Source organism: Calypte anna, chromosome 6, assembly GCF_003957555.1.
Source record: "Calypte anna isolate BGI_N300 chromosome 6, bCalAnn1_v1.p, whole genome shotgun sequence".
Lineage (NCBI taxonomy): Eukaryota > Metazoa > Chordata > Aves > Apodiformes > Trochilidae > Calypte > Calypte anna.
In genome coordinates, this window is record NC_044252.1 from 790,857 (window position 1) to 810,874 (window position 20,018).

The following is a 20,018-nucleotide window of genomic DNA, read 5'->3' on the forward strand; positions in this document are numbered from 1 at the left end:
TAAGGCTTTTGTCTGTGTGACCCCCCCTCACCCCAGCAGCAGCTTTTGTGCAGTAATTGGAGGGAGCTCTGGGGGCTGCTGGTGCAAAGAGCCAGGGCTGGAACAGGCTCTGGCTTTACCAAGCCCTCTCTTGACATCTGCTCAGAACCATGCTCACTTTGACCAGGGATTAGCTGAGGGGATGCCTGTCTGCTCCCCTCAGACAGGGAGGTTTTGGGGTGCAACCCAAACTGATGAAGCCAGATGTGCCGTGAGCCTTCTGCCAAAAAGAAAAAAAAATTAAAAATTGCATTGTTAACAATACTGCCATAAATCATACCTGATTTATGGTAAGGAAGTGTCTGTTCAGAGGCAACCTTGAGGTACCAGAAGAGGAATTCAGTGGCTTGGCAGGCTGGCTGAGTGTTTGGGAGCTCTGTGCTATAACCTCAAGAGGTGACATTAGGGCAGTGTGGGATGCGTGGCCCAGGGGATGGGGTGGGAAGGCTGCCAGGCTGGCTTCCCATGCACCGTGTGCCTGTCCCTGCCTGACTGCTCCCTGTCCCTCTGTTCCTGCCTGCAGAGGGGTTTTCCTTGACACCATCCTGCCCAGGAGGGATGACAACGGGGTCCGGCCGAGCATCGGGCAGCGAATCCGCCTCAGCCAGGGGGACATTGCCCAGGCCAGGAAGCTCTACAAGTGCCCAGGTAACCATGCAGGAGGCCACGGAAAAAGGTGGCTTGGTGGTCTATAAATCTGCTTATTCTTTGTCTCCAGCTGTGGGGCAGGGAGTATAGGTTTGTAAGGGTCCAGAATAAATTCTGCTCAGGGGCCGTGATGTAGGGGGATCGGTGCTGAGCTCATGGTGAGGGGTGGGATTTCCTTTGCTGTGCTGGCTCTAGCTGCTTTTCTTGCTTTAGCACTCTGTTTCTCTAATTTGCACTTGATTGAGCAAGATGCAGCTCTTGGAAAATTGTCTGGTGGGTTAGTTCAGGGATTTGTTCATTTGGATGCTGAAAGAAAACCAAATGGGGGATGTCTTGCTCCGTGGGTTTTGGGTGTGGGAGACTCAGTGCAAGCAGGGTTTCCATTCCCATAGCTGGAAGTTTCAGGTTTCTTCAGGCAAGCTGAAAAGCCACTTTGGCCTGAGGTTAAAGTCAAGCTGAAAGCTACAAAGCAACTGGCTTAAAACAGGGACCCTTCTGAGCCTCAAGTTTTCCACTTGAAAACTAGTTTTCTACTTTTTAGTCTTTTTCCACAAAGCTTTAGCAGAGGTTATTGCAGTTCAGAAGATACTTGGCAGCAGAAAAATTTGAGCTTTGAGTCTACTAAACAGATTTCCTTCAAATATCTATTGTTTTCATCTGCTTTTCTTTTTTCCTTTGAATTTGAAGAGCAGGGGTGCAGTGTATTTAATGGCAGCAGCATCTTCAGCTGCTGGTTGAGTTTGTAGCTTGAAAAGGAGTTCACTTCCTCTGAAAACTGCAAAGCTCAAACCCAAAGGACTAGAGTTGTTTGTTCAGGCAGGCTCTGAATGAGGCTTTAGGTTGAGGAGAACTTTGTCCAGCTGAAGATTTTTATGTAGAAGGCAACAGCATCATCCAGAAGCTGACTGGCAGGTGTCATTCCCTTGTCAGAGAGTCAGTCCCACCCTGAGCCTGAGGAAACCTCCCCGAAATACAGAGCTAGGCTGGTGGAAGAGGAGTCACAGGGTGTGAGCCAGAACAAGTGCTGTGGCTGTGCTCAGAAACAGACAGCTCCAACTCCTTAGACCTGAGCTCCTGAGGCTGCTCCAGTGGGCTTTGTGCTAGCTTTTCCTTACCCAAACCCTGCTGCTTTAAGTTGCTGTTCATTCCCCAGGCTTATACCTGCTGGGTTAACCTTAGCTCCCAGCCAGGTGAAGCCAGGGGAAAGTTGCTGCAGGAATTTCTGGAAGGCACAGCCAGGGATGCTGGGTTGGCTTAGGGATGCATGGCTGAGGATTTGATGAGTCTAGTAGCTATAAAAGGCTTTTTAAAACCCCAGCCCATCCTACAGACTTGTAGCTGGGTGTCCTCTGGTGATGTTTCAGTGCTGGTGGGGTTAAGGAGGGTTGGTACCTGCTGATGTTTGCACAGGTACTCTGTAATTACACTGAGCAGAACTAAGTCTGGGCTCTGGGTCAGACTGCTCCAGGGAAATGGTGAATTTTTGGCCTTGGTGACTCCCTCTCTCCTTTCTTGAAGACACTGAACTTTGTTGAACGGGCCCAGGCTCTTTTCACCTCCAGCTTCTGAGCTGCCCATCTGAACATGATAAAAAACCTGAGGGAGCTGTGTGATGGCATCAGGCAGAGGAACAACACCCTCTGGCAATTCCATCAGGAAGGGAGCCAGATGTTCAGCCTCCTCAGAGCCTTCAGAGCACTTCTGCTTAACAAGGGATTTTGGGGAGCTGCCTTTGGGAGCTGCAGGTCAAGGCTGGCTGGGCAGCAGCAGCGGGTTATGAATTTAGGAAGAAAAACAACAGGAAAGCAGGCCTGGCAGGGGCTCTGCTCCTCAGGATGGGTATTTGCATGTGTCTAGTGAGCACTCTGAAGGAAATGGGAGCTTTGATACTTGTGGTCCCCCTACCTACCCATCCAGCTGCTCTGCAGGTGCTTGCTCCTCATTCCAGCAGGAACTCCTGTAGTCACAGCTTTCCCAGATGCTGGAAGCTGCAGTTCCCTGGAGGACCCTGTGCTTGTGCACGTTGTTGGCTTCCCAAAAGTCACTCTGATGGGATCTACATTTCAGCAGCCCCAAAGGCAGGCAGGTGGGGAGCAGGAGGAGCTGCAGTGCAGTGCTGGGGGTTTCATCCTCCTGGCTGGGACAGCAGCGGAGCCGCCGGAGCAAGCCCAGGGGACAGAGGGGTTTGTCCTGCTTTGGTCAGGGTGTTCAGCTCCCAAAAATGACACTTGATGGTCACTAAGGAGATGCCACTGAGCAGCTTGTAAAGAAGGAGAAGCAGCTCTGCTGACAGTCTTGGGGTGGGGTTAATATTTTGCATTTGGGTAGTGGATGGGGTGCTCCTCCTCAGTAGGGCTGAAACCTAAAAGTGCTGGGGTGTGGAAGGAAGAAAGGTCCCTTTTCAAACCTGTGGCCTTCCACTGGTGATCTCCTGTCCTGGAAGCCCTGACAAACTTCACATCTCCCCTTTGGTGATGTCTCAGGTGGCCAATGACCTTGCCCAGCACCAGGAACACCCTGGGGGTACCCGTGCAGCCACGTGCCAACCTTCTGAGAGACCTTGGGATTGCAGAGGTTCATTCCTTGTTGCTGTTTTTTTCTCCCCCCTCTCTCTCTCTCTTTCACAGCTTGTGGAGAGACCTTGCAGGACTCAGCAGGGAACTTTTCAGCCCCTGGCTTTCCCAATGGTTACCCCTCCTATTCCCACTGTGTCTGGAGGATCTCGGTGACCCCAGGGGAGAAGGTAGGTGCTGCACCAGCATGGGTGAGCTCTGCACTTCTCTTGTGTTTGTGATGACAGCTGGTTTTGGGGGGGCAATGTGTCTCTCTATGATATTCCCGTTAATCAAAGCCAAGGATTCAAGTTTTAATAAAAAAAACCCAAACCAAACCAACCAAACCAAACCCAAACAACAACCTGACAAACAAACGAACTGGGTTCTTTTTTAGTAACATTTTGGTAATTAAAGGAAATTAAAGGAAATGTTTGTGATGACAGCTGGTTTTGTGGGGGGCAATATGTCTCTCTATAATATTCCCGTTAATCAAAGCCAAGGATTCAAGTGTTAAGTAAAAAAAAACAAACAAACAAACCAAAGAAACCAAACCCAAACAACAACGTGACAAACAAATGAACTGGGTTCTTTTTAGTAACATTTTGGTAATTAAAGGAAATTAAGGAGCCTTTAGATGAGTTGCAGAATGGATAGCAAAGTGCTGTCTGCTGCCCTGTTGTTCCATGGCTTCACTAAACCCCCTTGGGAAGCCTTTCTTTTTTTGAGAAAAGCTGATCCAAACCTCCACCCACCCCTCCAGCTCTCCTTTCCCTGAGGCAGCCCAGTAGCAGAGGTGAAGCAGCACACCCCGAGGGTCTCCTCCTGAAAGCAGCTCCCTTCCCAAGGAGGAGTGTGTCCTCTCTCCTTTCAGATCATGCTCAACTTCACAGCCATGGACCTCTTTAAGAGCCGGCTGTGCTGGTATGACTACCTGGAGGTGCGGGATGGCTACTGGAGGAAGGCTCCCTTGCTGGGTGAGTGGCTCTGCCATTTCAGTTCCATTTGGTGTCATCTTCTTGGAGCTTGCTGGGGGAGGAGATCCCAAAAGGTGCAGATCTTCCTTGAGCTGGGAGGGAGCTGTGTCCAGGCAGGGCACTGGGCAGGCAGCAATGAGCATCCTGAGCTGTGTCCACACCAAATCCCCCGTGACTTGGGATCCAAGCCCTTTGGGAGCCAAGGGCTTCATTCCTTCCTTTTCTGCTGGGAAGTGAGTCAGGGGCAGGACTGGGAATTAAAACTCTAACCTCTGGAGCTTTATTACTGCTTTTTCTTAAGATCTGGAGTGCAGGGCCAGGCAGTGAGAAGGAAGCAGCCACACAGCTCCTGGCCCAAGCTCCTGCCATTGCTTCTCCAAGCTTTGTCTCCACAGATGCACTGTGTCTGTACTTTGGGCCCCTATATTTCTGGCAGGGACCTTCCTAGACCATGCCTTGGGTGTCAGACTGTGCAAGGGCTCTGCTCTGCCCCTGCTCCCTAAGATCTCAAGGCATTGCAGCTCCTCTGTGTCCTCCCTTGTTCCTCACCCTCCTCCTGCTCCCAAGGGCAAAGCTTCTGCCACCCCGAGTCAGCAGGCAGGAGTCCCAGTGCCTCTGATCCCACCCTGTCCTCTAACTTGGGTGTAAAACTTCCTTTCTGCCTGGAAGGAAAGAATCTGTCAGCTCCTGTAGCATCCCCAGGTGCCTCAGAGGTGCCTCTGCACAGGACTGGGCTGATCAGTGGGGTTGGGGAAGGTTCGGGTGCTCCCCTTGGCCCCACTGAGCATCCCAGCCCGGGTACCAGGGGAGATGCTGAGGCTGGAGCCATGCAGAGCTTGCAGTCAGTTCCTGGCTCCTTTGGGGCTGGCAGCATTTATTGCTGTTGGCTGCCAGCCCTGCCTCAGGTAACATCACTCCAGCAGCTCCAGCTTAGCTCCTGGTTGGTTTGTTTTATTTTTTTGCAGCTTAATTGGAAGGAATTTCAGGACCTGCAAGTGGAAGGTCCTTGTGGAAGGAGAGGCTGGATGAACAGCCCCTCCTGGAGAGATGAAATGCCCTGGGCAGAGGCAGAGAGCAGTTCAGCAGGGGGCAGGCAGAGGGATTAGCCTGTGAATTGTGAAGGCATGGAGAGGGGAAAAAAAAAAGAAATGGGAAAAAAAATACAAAACCCATACCCATGCACTGCATATTTTCCCAGGGAATGTGTGAAACCCCAGCCTCTAAATGGTCTGTAACTTTGTATGAATGGGCTCTTTATCACCCTCTGAGGAGTTTGCTCACTCTCCTTATCTGTGTTCCCTTTCCCTGACACCCCAAACCTGACCCCAGGAGGGAGTTGCTGACCCCAGAGAAGGAGCTTTGGTGGTTCTGAGCTCCCCCTTTGGTGCTGCAGGGCAGAGGCTCAGAATTATTATCCCAGCACAGCCAGGCTCCAAGGTACTAACTGGGTGCATCTTGGGCTCCTCTCTTCCCTGCCTTCCAGGTAGATTTTGTGGTGACAAGATCCCTGAGCCAGTGACCTCCACGGACAGCAGGCTGTGGGTCGAGTTCCGGAGCAGCAGCAACATCCTGGGGAAAGGCTTCTTTGTGCTCTATGAAGGTACCCACAGCACCCACACCCTCCCCAGCACCCACAGCATCCACAGCACCCACCACACTCACATCCTCCCCAGCACCCACAGTACCCCCAGCACCCACACCCTCCCCAGCACCCCCAGCATCCACAGCACCCACCACACTCACATCCCCCCCAGCACCCACAGTACCCCCAGCACCCACACCCCCCCCAGCACCCCCAGCATCCACCGCACTCACATCCCCCCCAAGCACCCACAGCATCCACAGCACCCACATCCTCCACATCCTCCACATCCCCCACAGCACCCACAGCACCCACACCCTCCCCAGGACCCCCAGCATCCACAGCATCCACCGCACTCACATCCCCCCCAGCACCCACATCCCCCACATCCCCCACATCCCCCACATCCCCCACATCCCCCACATCCCCCACATCCCCCACATCCCCCACATCCCCCATAGCACCCACAGCACTCACAGCACCCCCAGCATCCTGAGCACCCACAGCACTCACAGCACCCACATCCCCCATAGCACCCCCAGCACCCACAGTACCCGCAGCACCCCCAGCACCCACATTCCCCCCAGCACTCTCAGCACCCCCAGTACCCACGGCACCCCCAGCACCCCCAGTACCCAGGGTGGGCTGCAGGGCTCTGGGATCACCACTTCTGCCCAGGCACAGCCCCTGCTCTTCTCCCTAGGGAAGTGGCAGGTTTTTCCAGGCTGTTTCAGCAGGCCAGGCGTGGATCTCCCAAGCAGAGCATCACAGTTTTGGGAGGGTGGAAAGCAGGAGATGATTACCTGGGAATGATTTCTGTTCAGAAGCCAGGTCCTGTTTGCCCTGAGCAGGTTCTGCAGCCAGCACTGGGTGTACCTGCAGGGCCTCCCAGTGACTTAACTGACAGAGCTCCATTCCATACAATACATTTTTATACTGCTTAATGCAGCTTATTTTGTGGGGTTGGTTTGAGTTTTTTGTTTGGTTTGTTTGCTTGGTTTGGTTTGGTTTATTTGGGGTTTTTTTGGTTTTTTGTTTGCTTTTGAGTTTTTTGTTCTTTTTGTTTGTTTGCTTGTTTGATTTGGTCTTTTTCTAGTGGTGTTGTTTGGTTTGGGTTTTTCTCTCAAATGCCAGGCTTGCCCTCTGGTTTCTCCCCTGTGCATTTCACCCACAGAAGATCAGAACTTTAGGACAGGGACTTTGGAACCTTCCCTGCCCCTGGGCTGCTGGCACCTCAGCAGGGCAGCAGCGATGCCACCAGAGCCACCAACAAACCAGCAGCGTGCCTTCTTATACCTGCTTAGTTTTTACAGCAAAAAAAATTAACCAAGTTTTCTGTTCTTGGTCTTTACACTTCCATTTCTTGGCACAAAACCTGAATTTCCACAGGCAGCTGTAGGGTCTCAGCTCCTGCTGGTTCACACTGCCATCCTCTGGCTGGAATTGATTCTAACTGGGTTTATTTAGTTCTGTTGGATTGGAGGGGGTTTTTTGGTTGGGTTTTTTTGTTTTGGTTTGGTTTTTTGTTGTTGTTTTTTGTTTTTTCTCAGCTTTTCCTGGTCCCCAATGGCTCTTTTAAGCAGTTACTGAAGTGACAGAGTGTGAAACACACAGACTCATAAAAATTGGTGTTGGTGCCGATTGAAATGAGGAGGAAAGGTGTGCACAAGGCAGGCTTTGCCCAAGGGAAAACCTGCAACCTCACCTGGCTTTTTTTTTTTCCTTCTCTGCAGCTATTTGTGGTGGGGAGATCCACAAGGATGCTGGCCAGATCCAATCTCCCAACTACCCCGATGACTACAGACCTTCCAAGGAGTGCATCTGGAAGATCACAGTCTCCGAGGGCTTCCACATAGGAATCACCTTTCAGGCCTTCGAGGTGAGAAGTGTTGCTGTATGTGATATTGTGGGTATTGTTTTGCCTCTGTAGAGCTTTTAATGTCAAACAGAAAGTGATGTAAACCATATTTTTTTTAAAAAAAAAAACCGTTTTGAATATTTCAGAACATTGTTCCTCCCCACCAGGAGCTCACTGAAAGATTTTGAAGCAGTGTTTTCAATATGATGAGTTTCCAAAACCTGTTGCTCTGGACAGAATTAGAAGGGGCACAAAAGTGTTGGTGATGCTAAGGAAGGGCTTGAGAATCCTTAACTCACCCCCTGGCCCAGTGACATTAAATGCTCATTAATTAAATGCTCACACTCCAGACAAAAAACCTGTGTCTTGGCAGCCTGCAGGGTGTCTGTGACTGCCCAGAGCAGCTTTTTTCTGTTCCCCAGGGAGCAGGGCAGGTTGGGAGAGCTCATCCCTTTTCCCATTGCAGGTTGAATGGCACGATGCCTGTTCCTATGACTACCTGGAGATCAGAGATGGGCTCACGGAGTCCAGCCCCCTCATCGGCCACTTCTGTGGCTATGAGAAGCCAGAAGATATCAAGTCCAGCTCAAATAAAGTCTGGATGAAGTTTGCATCTGATGCAACCATCAATAAAGCAGGCTTTGCAGCAAACTTCTTTAAAGGTATGTACTAGCACTTCCCAAGGCCCGAGTTGAGCATCACTCATTCCCTAACCTGCTGCCACCCCAAAAGGATCATCAGCACTCTGATCCACTGGGAGTGAGGAGCTTTTAGAGCTCTCTGTGCAGCTGCCAGCACCAAGCTGATACACAGATTGGTCCTGGAGTGGTGATGGACACAGACACCACTGCCCCAGCTGGGACACAAAGCCTATTTCCAAAAAAAATAATGAGCCTTTCAGTGATGGATCACAGCTGGGCAGAGTGTGACCCTCATTCAGCACTGCACAGAGGGTGTTAAAAACAGCTCTCTGCTTGAGTTCTGTTCCCCAAGAAACCTCTGCAGAGAGGGTAAGTCTGGGTGCAAGTGGGAAAGTGCCCCAGTGCTTTAGGAGAACTGTGGGTTCCTGAACTAAGGAGGATGCAAATAAAACCAGGATTTTCCTGAAGAGTGGGACCTGGTTCTTGACCAGCATCCTGATGGAGAAATACCCAACTTGGGAAAATACCTGTGGAGCTGCTGCCAGCTGGGGAGTCCTGTTTCTCCTGGGTTCAGTACAGAAATCACAGCTGCAGTGTCAGTGTTTGGATTGCATAACTCCTTTATTTATTCCTACTTTAACCTTTGTGTTAAGGGTGTCACAGTCTGTTTGGGTTTCTCAGATTTCAAGGACTCTGAGAATTAAAGCTTTTGTTTCCTGAGCTCATTGGGAGATACAACCAACAAGCAGAGCAGGACTGGTTCCCCTTTGTGCAGACTGATCTGTCACCACTACAAATCACTTACTCAGCTTTCAACTCATAAGGTTTCATAACTCACAACCCAGAATTCTTAATCTGTGCACTTATGCACGAAAAACCAAGTTAAAATTCAATTCATGGAGTATGTTGTCCTGTAAATTTAAGAGATGCAAACAGCCAGGGGCTGTGGGTGGGTGGGAGATGAGTGACAGATGCTCAGTTCCAGTCCCTGAGCACCTCTCCCAGTGCCTGGATTTCCTCACTGAGGTTTCTCAGGTTCTGTTCAAACCCTGAGGATGCTCCTTCCTCAGGGCACTTTGGCTTCTCTCAAGCTGGCAAACACAGGCAGGGATGTCTCCCAGGCTCCTTGTCTCAGGAAGTGTTGGGTGAGGAATGTGAGGAGCTGGAGGTGGGTCAGGGGTGTGTGTGACTTGTTTGGGTTTTCCTCCTGACAGAGATGGATGAGTGTTCCCTGCCAGACAATGGGGGGTGTGAGCAGCACTGTGAGAACACCCTGGGCAGCTACAGATGCACCTGTGAGCCTGGCTATGAGCTGACAGCTGACAAAAAGAGCTGTGAAGGTGAGCAACATACAGGTGTAGGCACCTCTCTGTAGGGCAGCCACCCCAGCAGGTAATGGACCTGAACAAACCCTGCAGATTATTTTCCTCCTGCTGCATCCTCTTTGGTTCTGTTTGTCTTCCCCCACCTGAAAAATTTCTTCTTGTTGAACATCTTCCATGGAAAAAACTGAAAACACTCTGGTTCTCTAAGCTCAGCATCTCTAAACCCATCTCTAAGCCCTGTTCAGAGCAGGGATCCCACTGGGCAGCACACCAAAAGTATCCTGTGATTCCCTGGGGCAGGGTGGGCATCACCATCTAACCATCAAGTGCCCCAAAAGTATTTCAATCTAAGGCTACATTTATTATTTTTTTTAAAAATTACATTTCTTTTGTAGGAGGAAATATCCACGTGTTTCTTGCACGTAGAACAGACATTATTTTAAACTCCTTGTTTCTGGGTACTACAGGAAGGACAGACTGTGAAACTGTTGTGATGCCCATCCGAGTAAATCGCTTTTGTTTCTTCAGCCACGTTTTTAATTGAAGCTGCTCCCTTGGGCATTTCATTCTAATGGCAGATGATGCTGGGGACAAGCCCCAGAAAGCTTTTATCCCTGCAGGTTTTGAAGACCTGCCCTTGCCTCATTAATCCCAAGAAACAGCAAGGAAAAATTGCTTCCTTGCAAATAGGATTTTGCTGCAAAAGAGCAAACTGCTGTTGCTTCCTTTGAGGTAAAAGCCATGCCCTTCCACACAAGAGGATGAAGCTGAGATGCCCTAAATGTTTTAGGGAAATGGGATAAAAAGCCAAGGCTTTGTGCTCAGTTTCCCCCAAGGATGCAGTCCATGTATAACAAGCCATGAAGAGCTGTCAGCTCTTCAGGGGTGTTTTCCCTTAGGATTCCATTTTCCTCCAGTTATTCCATTGGTCATAAACCTGGAATAGTGAGGGGTGTAGGACAGAGTGTGGGGCAATTTCCCAAGCTGCCCTTTATACCTGCAGTTTGTACTGATCCCCAAGGCCAGAGAGGACAAAAGGAATCAAGCTGAGGTGCCTCCAGTGGCTCTCAGGGCACGGGCTGACTGGGTGTGATTTACAGCTGGGGAGCTAGAATGGTGTGTGTGGTTTATAGCTGTCTCCTTCACAGCTCCCAGCATGTTAAGCCTGTCCTGGAGGCTGGGATTTGGAATGTGCCACCCCCCCCTCCCCAGGATCCGGGTCCCTTTCCCAGCCCCATCTCTGTGTCTGAGCAGGACCGAGTAAAACTTGTGTTCATTTATTGCCTCTCCAGCTGCCTGTGGGGGCTTCATCACCAAGCTCAACGGGACCATTACCAGCCCTGGCTGGCCCAAGGAGTATCCTACTAACAAACACTGCGTCTGGCAGGTGGTGGCTCCAGCCCAGTACAGGATCTCTCTGCAGTTCCAAGTGTTCGAGCTGGAAGGCAATGATGTACGTACCCTATCCCTGCATCCTGCATCCCTGCATCCTGCATCTCTGCACCTGTCCACTGGGTAAATCCCTGGGGGTACAAGCAAGAGGAGACTCTTTCCCAGTGTTGTTTCCCTGGTACAAGCAGCCAGTTCTCCCCAGAGTCTGGCTCTGCTGTCTCTATGGAGTGGAAGAGTTAAAGCTGTTGTGTTACACAGGGGCTTCTTTGCTCTGCTTATGCTTTCCAGCCCTGAAACCTGTCCCATCCCCACCCTCTCTAGAGCTGCCTGTGCAGGAAAATACTTGGATATGTGCAGTGGAGTGCTCCAAGGATTGGAATGAGCAGTAATGTGTGCTCTGCCCTGCTAGGGACAGGGAGGAGTTTCAGTCCAACATTCAGGTCTCACTTTCCCTGCTCTAAATGGGAGCTGTGGCTCTTCCTTAACTTAGCAGCCTGCTGAAGGTCACCCAATCAGGTTTTTAAATAAGATGGGAGTAATTATTTTAGCTCAATTAAAGGGAAGTTTTGCTATTCTGATAAACACACCCACACTTAAGAGCAGGGCAGCAAGGGGGTGGGATGGGGTGGGAGGGCACTGACAGAGGAGAATTTGGGGAAGTTAGGAGTGTGTTTAAGTACAAAGTTGTTCCTGTGCCCTCTCAGCCAAGCCTCTGTCCCTTCCTGTGAAATGCAAGCTCTGTTCCCAGCCCAGGGAGCTGAGGACTCCCCTCCTGCCCTGTCTCCTGGCAGGTCTGTAAGTACGACTACGTCGAGGTGCGCAGCGGGCTGGCCTCGGACTCCAAGCTGCATGGCAAGTTCTGTGGCTCTGAGAAGCCCGAAGTGATCACGTCCCATGGCAACAACATGAGGCTGGAGTTCAGATCAGACAACACGGTCTCCAAGAAAGGCTTTAAAGTTCACTACTTCTCTGGTAGGTGGCTGTGTTCTTTCACTTGCTGAGCACCCTGACTGAACCTCGTGGGGTTTCTGGGGGGTTCTTCAGCCTCTGGTCAAAGCAGGCAGAGCCTGAGGTGGGTGGTTACCTCTAAAAAAAAAAGAATGAAAGGTAATTGAAAGACAATTCAGCCTCTTTCTCATCAGTGTTTGTTGGTTTGATCCTCCCCAGACAAGGACGAATGCTCCAAAGACAACGGGGGCTGCCAGCACGAGTGCATCAACACCTTTGGGAGCTACGTCTGCCAGTGCAGGAATGGCTTCATCCTGCACGAAAATGCCCATGACTGTAAAGAAGGTAAAGTGTCCCCACAAGCTGCTTCACCCTGATGGGGGCCAGGGGTAGGGGCAGCCAAAGGAGGAGCTGTGGGACATCACCATGGGACTCATGCCTGCTGCTTCCTCTGATCCTTTGGTTTGAGTCAGAAGAGAAAGGATGAGTTGGGTTAAGCACCTGCTGCTGGCAAAATGACCTTCTGCCTGCAGCCCTAACCTTCTTCTGAACATTCTCTGGTCCCTGTCTGCCCTCCCTGTGAGCTGGTTCAGCTTCCCAAGCTGGCAGAGAAGCTCCAGGCTGAGAAAGCACTGGAGCCAGGAGGCTGGAGGGGTTGGACACTGTGTCCCTGGGCACTGGGCAGAGGTGGAGGAGGAGCAGGAGAATACATCTGGCAGTGGATGAGATTAATGAGGCCCCAGGTTATCTCAAAAAAGTGTGGCACAAACACCCCCCAATGAGGGATTAACCCTGGAAGGTCTTGTTCAGTGGCTGAAGCCCCATGCAGAGGGTCTTGGCAGGCAGGAGGGAGCAGGGAGGATGCTCCAGGGTTCCCAGGATCTACCCCCCCCATCTGCTCATCTCTCTCCCTCTCAAGCTGGCTGTGAGCACAAGCTGAGCAGTGCAGAGGGGACCATGAGCAGCCCCAACTGGCCTGACAAGTACCCCAGCCGCAAGGAGTGCACCTGGGACATCTCTGCCACCCCCGGCCACCGCGTCAAAGTCGTGAGTAGCCCAGCTGAGGGAGGGGCAGGACCTGCAGGGAAATTCCTCCCACCAAGGGCAGGTTGGTCCCTCTGGGTCCTGTGCTGGCTGCTGAGAGGACAGTGTCCCTCCCAGGAGGCTGCAGAAGGTCTCAGAGGGACTGGAGATGTGAAGCAGTTTGGGGGACACCCCAGCAAGTGGCAGCTGCAGAGCATCGTTCTGCTAACAGAAGCTCCAAGGTGTCTTCCTTGTGACCTCCTCTTTGGGACACAAGGTGGTGGCAGGGTCAGGCTCTGAGGGAGAAGCATCAGGAGCATGGCCTGATGCATGTGGGGATGCCCAGAGCTGTGCAGAATGCCCATGCAAGGGAGGGAAATGGCAAAGCAGCACGGAAGCAATTCCCAGTTAGTGTGCTAGGCAGGGAAAGAAGAGTGTGTGAGGCCTGAAGCTGGAAACTGCTGCCACACACCCAGGTGAGGCAGCAAAGCTAAGGCTGCACAGTACACATTCATGTGAACTTCTGAGCTTTGGCACCCTGAGATCACTTTTTTACCTGGAAAAATGCTGCTGTGTTCAGTCTGGGGGAGGGTTGGGACAGACCATTGGCCTCTTGCATGCTCAGATTTACAAACGTCTGTCCTGATGCTCCTTGTCCTTGCTCTAGACCTTCAGTGAGTTTGAGATTGAGCAGCACCAGGAATGTGCCTACGACCACCTGGAACTCTACGATGGGCCCACCAGCAAGTCCCCCATCCTTGGCCGCTTCTGTGGCAGCAAGAAACCAGACCCTGTCCTGGCTTCTACCAACAAGATGTTCCTCAGGTTTTACTCTGATGCTTCTGTGCAAAGGAAAGGTTTCCAGGCAAAGCACAGCACGGGTAAGATGGTGGTAATTTTGTGCTGGAGGTCTTCTCTCTTCTCTTCTCTTCTCTTCTCTTCTCTTCTCTTCTCTTCTCTTCTCTTCTCTTCTCTTCTCTCTCTTCTCTTCTCTTCTCTTCTCTCTTCTCTTCTCTTCTCTTCTCTTCTCTTCTCTTCTCTTCTCTTCTCTTCTCTTCTCTCTTCTCTTCTCTCTCTTCTCTTCTCTTCTCTTCTCTTCTCTTCTCTCTTCTCTTCTCTTCTCTTCTCTTTCTCTCTTCTCTTCTCTTCTCTTCTCTTCTCTTCTCTTCTCTTCTCTCTTCTCTTCTCTCTTCTCTCTTCTCTCTTCTCTCTTCTCTCTTCTCTCTTCTCTCTTCTCTCTTCTCTCTTCTCTCTTCTCTCTTCTCTCTTCTCTCTTCTCTCTTCTCTTCTCTCTTCTCTCTTCTCTCTTCTCTCTTCTCTCTTCTCTCTTCTCTCTTCTCTCTTCTCTTCTCATCCCAAAGTTGGGGTGCTGACTCTTTGAGGTTGTTTTTTGTGCTCTTTCTTCACTCCAGAGTGTGGTGGGCTCTTGAAGGCTGAAGTGCAAACCAAGGAGCTGTTTTCCCATGCTCAGTTTGGGGACAACAACTACCCGGGCCAAGCAGACTGTGAATGGGTGATCGTGGCTGAAGATGGGTATGGGGTGGAGCTGATATTCCAGACCTTTGAGGTGGAGGAGGAGGCTGACTGTGGGTATGACTACCTGGAGGTTTATGATGGCTATGACAGCACTGCACCCCGACTGGGACGTTTCTGTGGCTCTGGGGTAAGCTCTGGGGGGGATGGATTTTGTAGGCATCAGTACCCAGACACTTCCAACCCAAATCCAAGTCACCCTGTGGCCATGCTGGGACAAGAACAGAGGGTGGGGGGACATGCAGAGCTGGGTGCTGGCTCCATGGTGGTGTGCTGGCTCCTCAGCTCTCCTGTGTCCCCAGTAAGGGGATGGGGATGAAAATGAGTTTGGTTCCTCTGGGACTTCAGCACTGAAATGGAGCAGGTTGTTATTGCATTAAAGAGAGAGGCAGTGTTGGAGCAGTCCTTGCTCCAGGGGGAACAGGCTGGAAAAAAAAGGGGGGGTAGCAGCTTGGGGAAGAAGCTGAGGGCAGCAGAGCAGAGATGTCCTTGTGGCTGGGAAAGTGTTGGTCCTGCAGAGCAGCCCAGGGAGGTTGTGAGAGGTCACAGCCCTCCTCCAGGGGTTCCTCAGAGAGGCTCAGCTGCCAAACCAGGGCTGGGTTGGATTGCACAGCGTCCTGAAAAGGCCTGGACAAACTAGAGGAAACTCTAAAGACTGGGAGGAGAGCAGCCAGGGAGTGAATGTGACCTGCAAAAAGCAGCTGGGAGCACTGGGGACTGGGCTGGCATCAGTCTGCAACCAGAAAGGGCAAAAGGAGGGACTCAGGAGGGACTGAGCTCTCCTTGCCTGTGGTTTGGGGATTTTTTGGCCAGTCCGTGGGCTTAAATTCCATCATGATGGTGCAGACAGGTGTTCAGCCAGATCTGACCACCCTGTGCTCTCTTCTTTGCTTTCCTGCAGCCTCTGGAAGAAATCTACTCTGCGGGGGACTCCATCATGATCCAGTTCCACACAGATGACACCATCAACAAGAAAGGTTTCCATGCCCAGTACATCAGTACCAAATTTCAGGATGCGTTGCACATGAGGAAGTAGTTTGACTGCTCTTCACAGACATTCTGACCTGAAGATTGAGACATTTAACTGTGATCCTTGTCTTGGTTTTTTTTTTTTTTTTTTAAGCTTCTGTGCACCTGCCCAAAAGCAGCAGTGTACAGCCTGTTCTCAGACCAGAACCAAACCGAGTCTCAAAAGTTTGCCTCTGAAATTATCAGCATGTTAATGTACCCAGGACCAAAAATCATCTTCTAATCACACCTACCAGGGCAGAAACATCATTTTTTTTGCACAGCATGCCACGGGGCTGAGTGAGAACTGAGGCTGACCTGAGGAAAGCCTTCATCCCTTGCAGAGCCTGTTCCCAGGTGGAATTTTGCTGGAGCAGATGGTGTGGACAGACACCCAGTAGGATTTTCTCAAAGGACCTTGGGAGCCTCTCTCTCTCCCCCTGCCAGCCCCAAATACTCTGTGCAATAAGGGAACAACCAGGTGGCTGGGACCCCATCACTTCTGTCCCATCTATTGTGATGCTCTTGGTTCCTGTGGGTTGGGCACTGGGAGAGCCTCTTTCAGGCTGCCAACTGCTTGGATCCTGCTGAACAAGAAGGGCCCAGTGCCTGATTTTCAGTAATGTTCATGGTTGAATGGAAGTATTTGAGTGAGGGGGCACTGGGACCTCCTGCTTCCTCCCTGTTCCTGTGGCCCCCAGGCTCTGGATTCCCTGGCTGGGGTGCAAGCAGAACAGTGACTTAAGCACTTTGAGCAGGAACAGGCTCAGACATGCTCTGTGGTGCAGTTATTTATGAACGTGGAAGCTACCAAGCCATGGACTTGTAGACATGGACACTAACAGGTAGCTTGGTACTTCTTTTGGGGGGGAAAAAAAAAAACAACAACAAAAAACTAGGGAAAAGTATGCTTTTGGGGGGAACCACTGTAACTGAGCTGTTGACGTGGGAAGGAAAAAAAATAGGAAATAATGAGACTCTTCTGAATGAGACTTCATCGAGGCACTCGTGGGCAGCCCCGAGCTAAAAGCTGAGGTGTGTTAGCTTTAATAAAGTATTTATAATCCAAGGATTACTATGTTTACAGAACCAAGGTACTGTCAGGCTCCCCTCAATGTACTGACACCTCCTCTCTGGTGTCTGAGCGTGGAGAAGCCTGGGGGCAGTGTCAGGCACCAGTGACATTCCTGGAGATGAGAGCCTTTCCAGGTGGGAATAAACAGACCCAGAGCTCTCTCCAGAAATCCTTGAGCAGGATACAGCCCAAGTATTGTGAATACTTAGGAGAAGCAAATGCATGGAAATGTTTTCTTGCTCAGCGTGAGGAAAATAAAGTCATTTCTGCAGGTCCCTACAGGATGCTGTGTGTGTCAAATCTGCATGTGGAGAGCAGCAGTCCAAGCCTTAAGAAGTGTCAGGTGAAGAGTACTGTACCACTGACTATGGCTGTACAAAACCACCTTATTTCTGTTGGGTTTGGTTTGGTTTGGTTTGGTTTGGTTTGGTTTGTTAGCTCTGCTCTGTTCTTCTCTCCAAATTCCGTGGCCTTTTTCCAGGCAAGACCCCTGATCTCCAGCAGCTTGGCCACACAGGTCTGGGGATGTCAGCTCTGCTAGATGGGACCTGCCCTCCCCTCAGGCAAGGAAGATTGCAGTGACTCAGGACTGGAAAAAAAATGTGGGAATGCCTGGGAAAGAGGAGAGGAGTTTGAGGTGGCCAGGAGTGGTTCCTAAGTGGTTCCTGCTGACCTGTGAAAACTGACTCTGGGAGGAGGTGACTGGGGGAGTGTGTTTTCCCATCTCTGCTCCCCATGCTGGTGATTTTCCCTGCTCCCCTGGTTGGCAGCCCTGCAGGTTCTGTGCCTGGCATCCCATGGGTTCTGTAGGGTGTTCCTGCTGTACTGACTGGGCTCTGCAGTCAATAAATCTAAATGTGTGAAAGTTTCTTAAGAAAAAAAACAACATTCAGAACCTCTAAGGTGTGTGAGGTGTCTGTACCTGTTCTGACCTGTCTGTGGTTTTACAGTTCAGAAATTGGTGGGTTTTAGGGGCAGAAGGGGATGTGGGGGGCAGCCACCAGTGTACCTGTGCCTGGAAGGAGCCTACAGGCTGGGGAGAGCTGCACCTTGTGTTGTGTTCAGGCTTTACCACTTACCTCCGGGGCAGGAGCTTTCTTAATGCATTCCTTGTTCTGCCAGTGCTTGGCTGTGTCTGTGCTAATGCTGGAAGGGATTTGCTCTCTGTAGGAAGTGATTTTTTTATTTATTTATTTTTTTTCCCTTGAGCCTTTAACTTTCTCCTGGCTTTTGCAGTCAGGTGGGGACCTAAAGGACAGAGGAACAGGTTGGTCAGCCAAAGGGCTGCATCCTTCTGTTTCATGAGCTGCATCTATGGGCTGGGATGCAGATCTGCAGTGATCAACAAGAGGGATTTGGGAAACAGCCTGTGAGCTGACTTCAAAAGAGGAATCTCATTTACTGCATGACATGGTGTGGCCTTCAGCAGCAGGTCCCAAAGACCCTGGGACTTGAGACTTGTGTGCAAAGGACAGCAGGATGAGCACAAGATGTTCCTTGCTGCAGAGGTGTGGTCTGGCAATAAAAGGTTCAGGCAGCACCTAAAAATTATAGGATGGTTTGGGTTGGAAGGGATCTTTAAGCTCATCCAACCCCTCTGCATCTGACCAGGTTGCTCAAAGTCCCATCCTTGGACGTTTCCAGGGATGGGACATTCCCAGGGATGGGACATTCCCAGGGATGGGCCACCTGTGCCAGTGTCTCAGCAGCCTCACACTGAAGAATTCCTTCCTAAATGCTTTTCCTCCTCTCTCAGCTGACTGTTTGACACCAGCCCTGCTGGTTAGGGGTCACATCTCTGTGTTCTTTTCCCAACACACACCCAGCTCACGTGTGTCCCATCACCCAGAACATTTCCTGTGGCCACTCACACCTCTCTGGTGACTGGAATCTCCTCCCAGCTCTTCCCCAGGGCAAAGCAGTGATGAGGATGAAGCAAGGAGCAAGCAGACCCATGTAGCTTCTGATGGACAAGCCAGCAGGTGGATATCATTCCCAAAGTGAGGGTGCAGAAGGCTCCAGGCACACAGAGAGACCAATGCCCAAGGCACTGTTGTGATACAAGAAATGATGGAGCCCAGGTGAAGCTGCTGGGAAATGAGAGGTGGAATATGAAGTGGAGTCAGGGCTGTTAGAGACACACACAGACACTGAGATGGGATCTTGCTGTCTGCACAATCTATCCCTTTATTTTTTTTACTTCTTCCCTGCTGTTTGACCACCCTGTTCCCTTAATGTCCCTTTCCACAGTGACTCCCTGCCACCCGTGGTGTGCCCAGTCCTCATTTTCTCTCCTTATTTCCAGGAAGGGGATTTCATTTTCCAGAAAGCCCCCAAGGACTGACTGTCCAGCCACCAGGTGTGAGAAGCTGAAGGCAGCATCCAGTGTGTGCCAGGAGACTCTGCATCCCTTAAAAATCCAAGTACCCAGAGGTCCAGCAGGCTTCAGACACAGAGTGATGCCCAGGCAGGTTTGTGGGGCTCAGCATCCAGCCAGCAGGAACCCTTCACTTTGCCCTGCTGCTCTGGCAACCCAAGTGCTGACCTGAGAAAGCAGAACCAGGATTTTTTTCCCTGTGGTGTGGATTAAACACGTCCTGGCAGCCAGGAGCAGCTTTGCTTGGTGTGAGGCTGGCAGGGAAGAGGGGGAATCCCCAGCACCCCAAACCCCAGCTCCCCAGGGCTCTGCCTGTCCCTGTCCAAGCCCTGCAGGGGTGCTGGGTCCCAGCCAGGTTGGCTGAGTCAGCCCAAATGCCTTCCTCTCCTCCTCCTCAGTTCCGAGCAGGAAGAGGAACTCATCCTCCAGGGAGCTGTGCTGGGGCAGCTGCAGGCACCACCACCAGCAGGGATTTCTCCTGGAAAACAGCAAAATGGTGAGTGATGGGAACCTGCCCCCTTGGGTGGCTCTTCCCTTCACTTTTTTGGGTTTTGGTGGGGATTTTTTGGGTACAGAAGTGAAGCTGCAGGACTGCTGGGTGAAAAGCTCCCCAGGGAAGGTTTTCCCTTCCTTTCCTCTTAGCTCTGCATCTCCTCAAGATTCCAGTGTCTCCCCCAGCTTTCCTGCCCTGCAGGGACTGCCTGGGCTCAGGGGGGGCTGCAGCAAATGGAAGGTTTGTGCCCTGGATCATGGGCAGGAGATTTCCTGACCTGCACTTGGTGTCTGCTTGGGAATAGCCAAGGAAGAGTCTGGGAGTGAAAGCAGCAGCCAGCTGGCTCTGGGGCTGCAGCATCCTCCCCTCCTCTGAATTATAGTAATTAATTAATTCCATGAGAGTGCCCCCAAAACATCCTCAAAGGGTTTGGGACTGGGCAGAACCAGGGTTTCCCTTTAAATATGGATTTTCCTTTGAATCTTGTTCAAATGTAAACAGTCCATCTGGTAGTGACCTACCTTAAGTAGCAAAGCATTTAACCTGG

At 51.1% G+C, this 20,018-nt stretch overlaps 1 protein-coding gene across 1 annotated transcript in view; it reads left to right on the top strand.

Moving 5' to 3' along the window:
• Nucleotides 1-16,879, top strand: part of TLL2 (tolloid like 2) — a 44,966-nt gene extending 28,087 nt beyond the window's left edge. The window contains exons 8-21 of the mRNA XM_030453104.1: nucleotides 563-687; nucleotides 3,315-3,430; nucleotides 4,114-4,216; nucleotides 5,700-5,816; nucleotides 7,532-7,677; nucleotides 8,123-8,318; nucleotides 9,512-9,637; nucleotides 10,915-11,075; nucleotides 11,806-11,986; nucleotides 12,182-12,307; nucleotides 12,882-13,009; nucleotides 13,653-13,866; nucleotides 14,398-14,648; nucleotides 15,420-16,879. Of these exons, the coding sequence (XP_030308964.1) occupies nucleotides 563-687; nucleotides 3,315-3,430; nucleotides 4,114-4,216; nucleotides 5,700-5,816; nucleotides 7,532-7,677; nucleotides 8,123-8,318; nucleotides 9,512-9,637; nucleotides 10,915-11,075; nucleotides 11,806-11,986; nucleotides 12,182-12,307; nucleotides 12,882-13,009; nucleotides 13,653-13,866; nucleotides 14,398-14,648; nucleotides 15,420-15,554 (2,125 nt within the window). The 3' untranslated portion in view covers nucleotides 15,555-16,879. The remainder of the gene's footprint in view (nucleotides 1-562; nucleotides 688-3,314; nucleotides 3,431-4,113; nucleotides 4,217-5,699; nucleotides 5,817-7,531; nucleotides 7,678-8,122; nucleotides 8,319-9,511; nucleotides 9,638-10,914; nucleotides 11,076-11,805; nucleotides 11,987-12,181; nucleotides 12,308-12,881; nucleotides 13,010-13,652; nucleotides 13,867-14,397; nucleotides 14,649-15,419) is intronic.
• The last annotated feature ends 3,139 nt before the right edge of the window (nucleotides 16,880-20,018 follow it).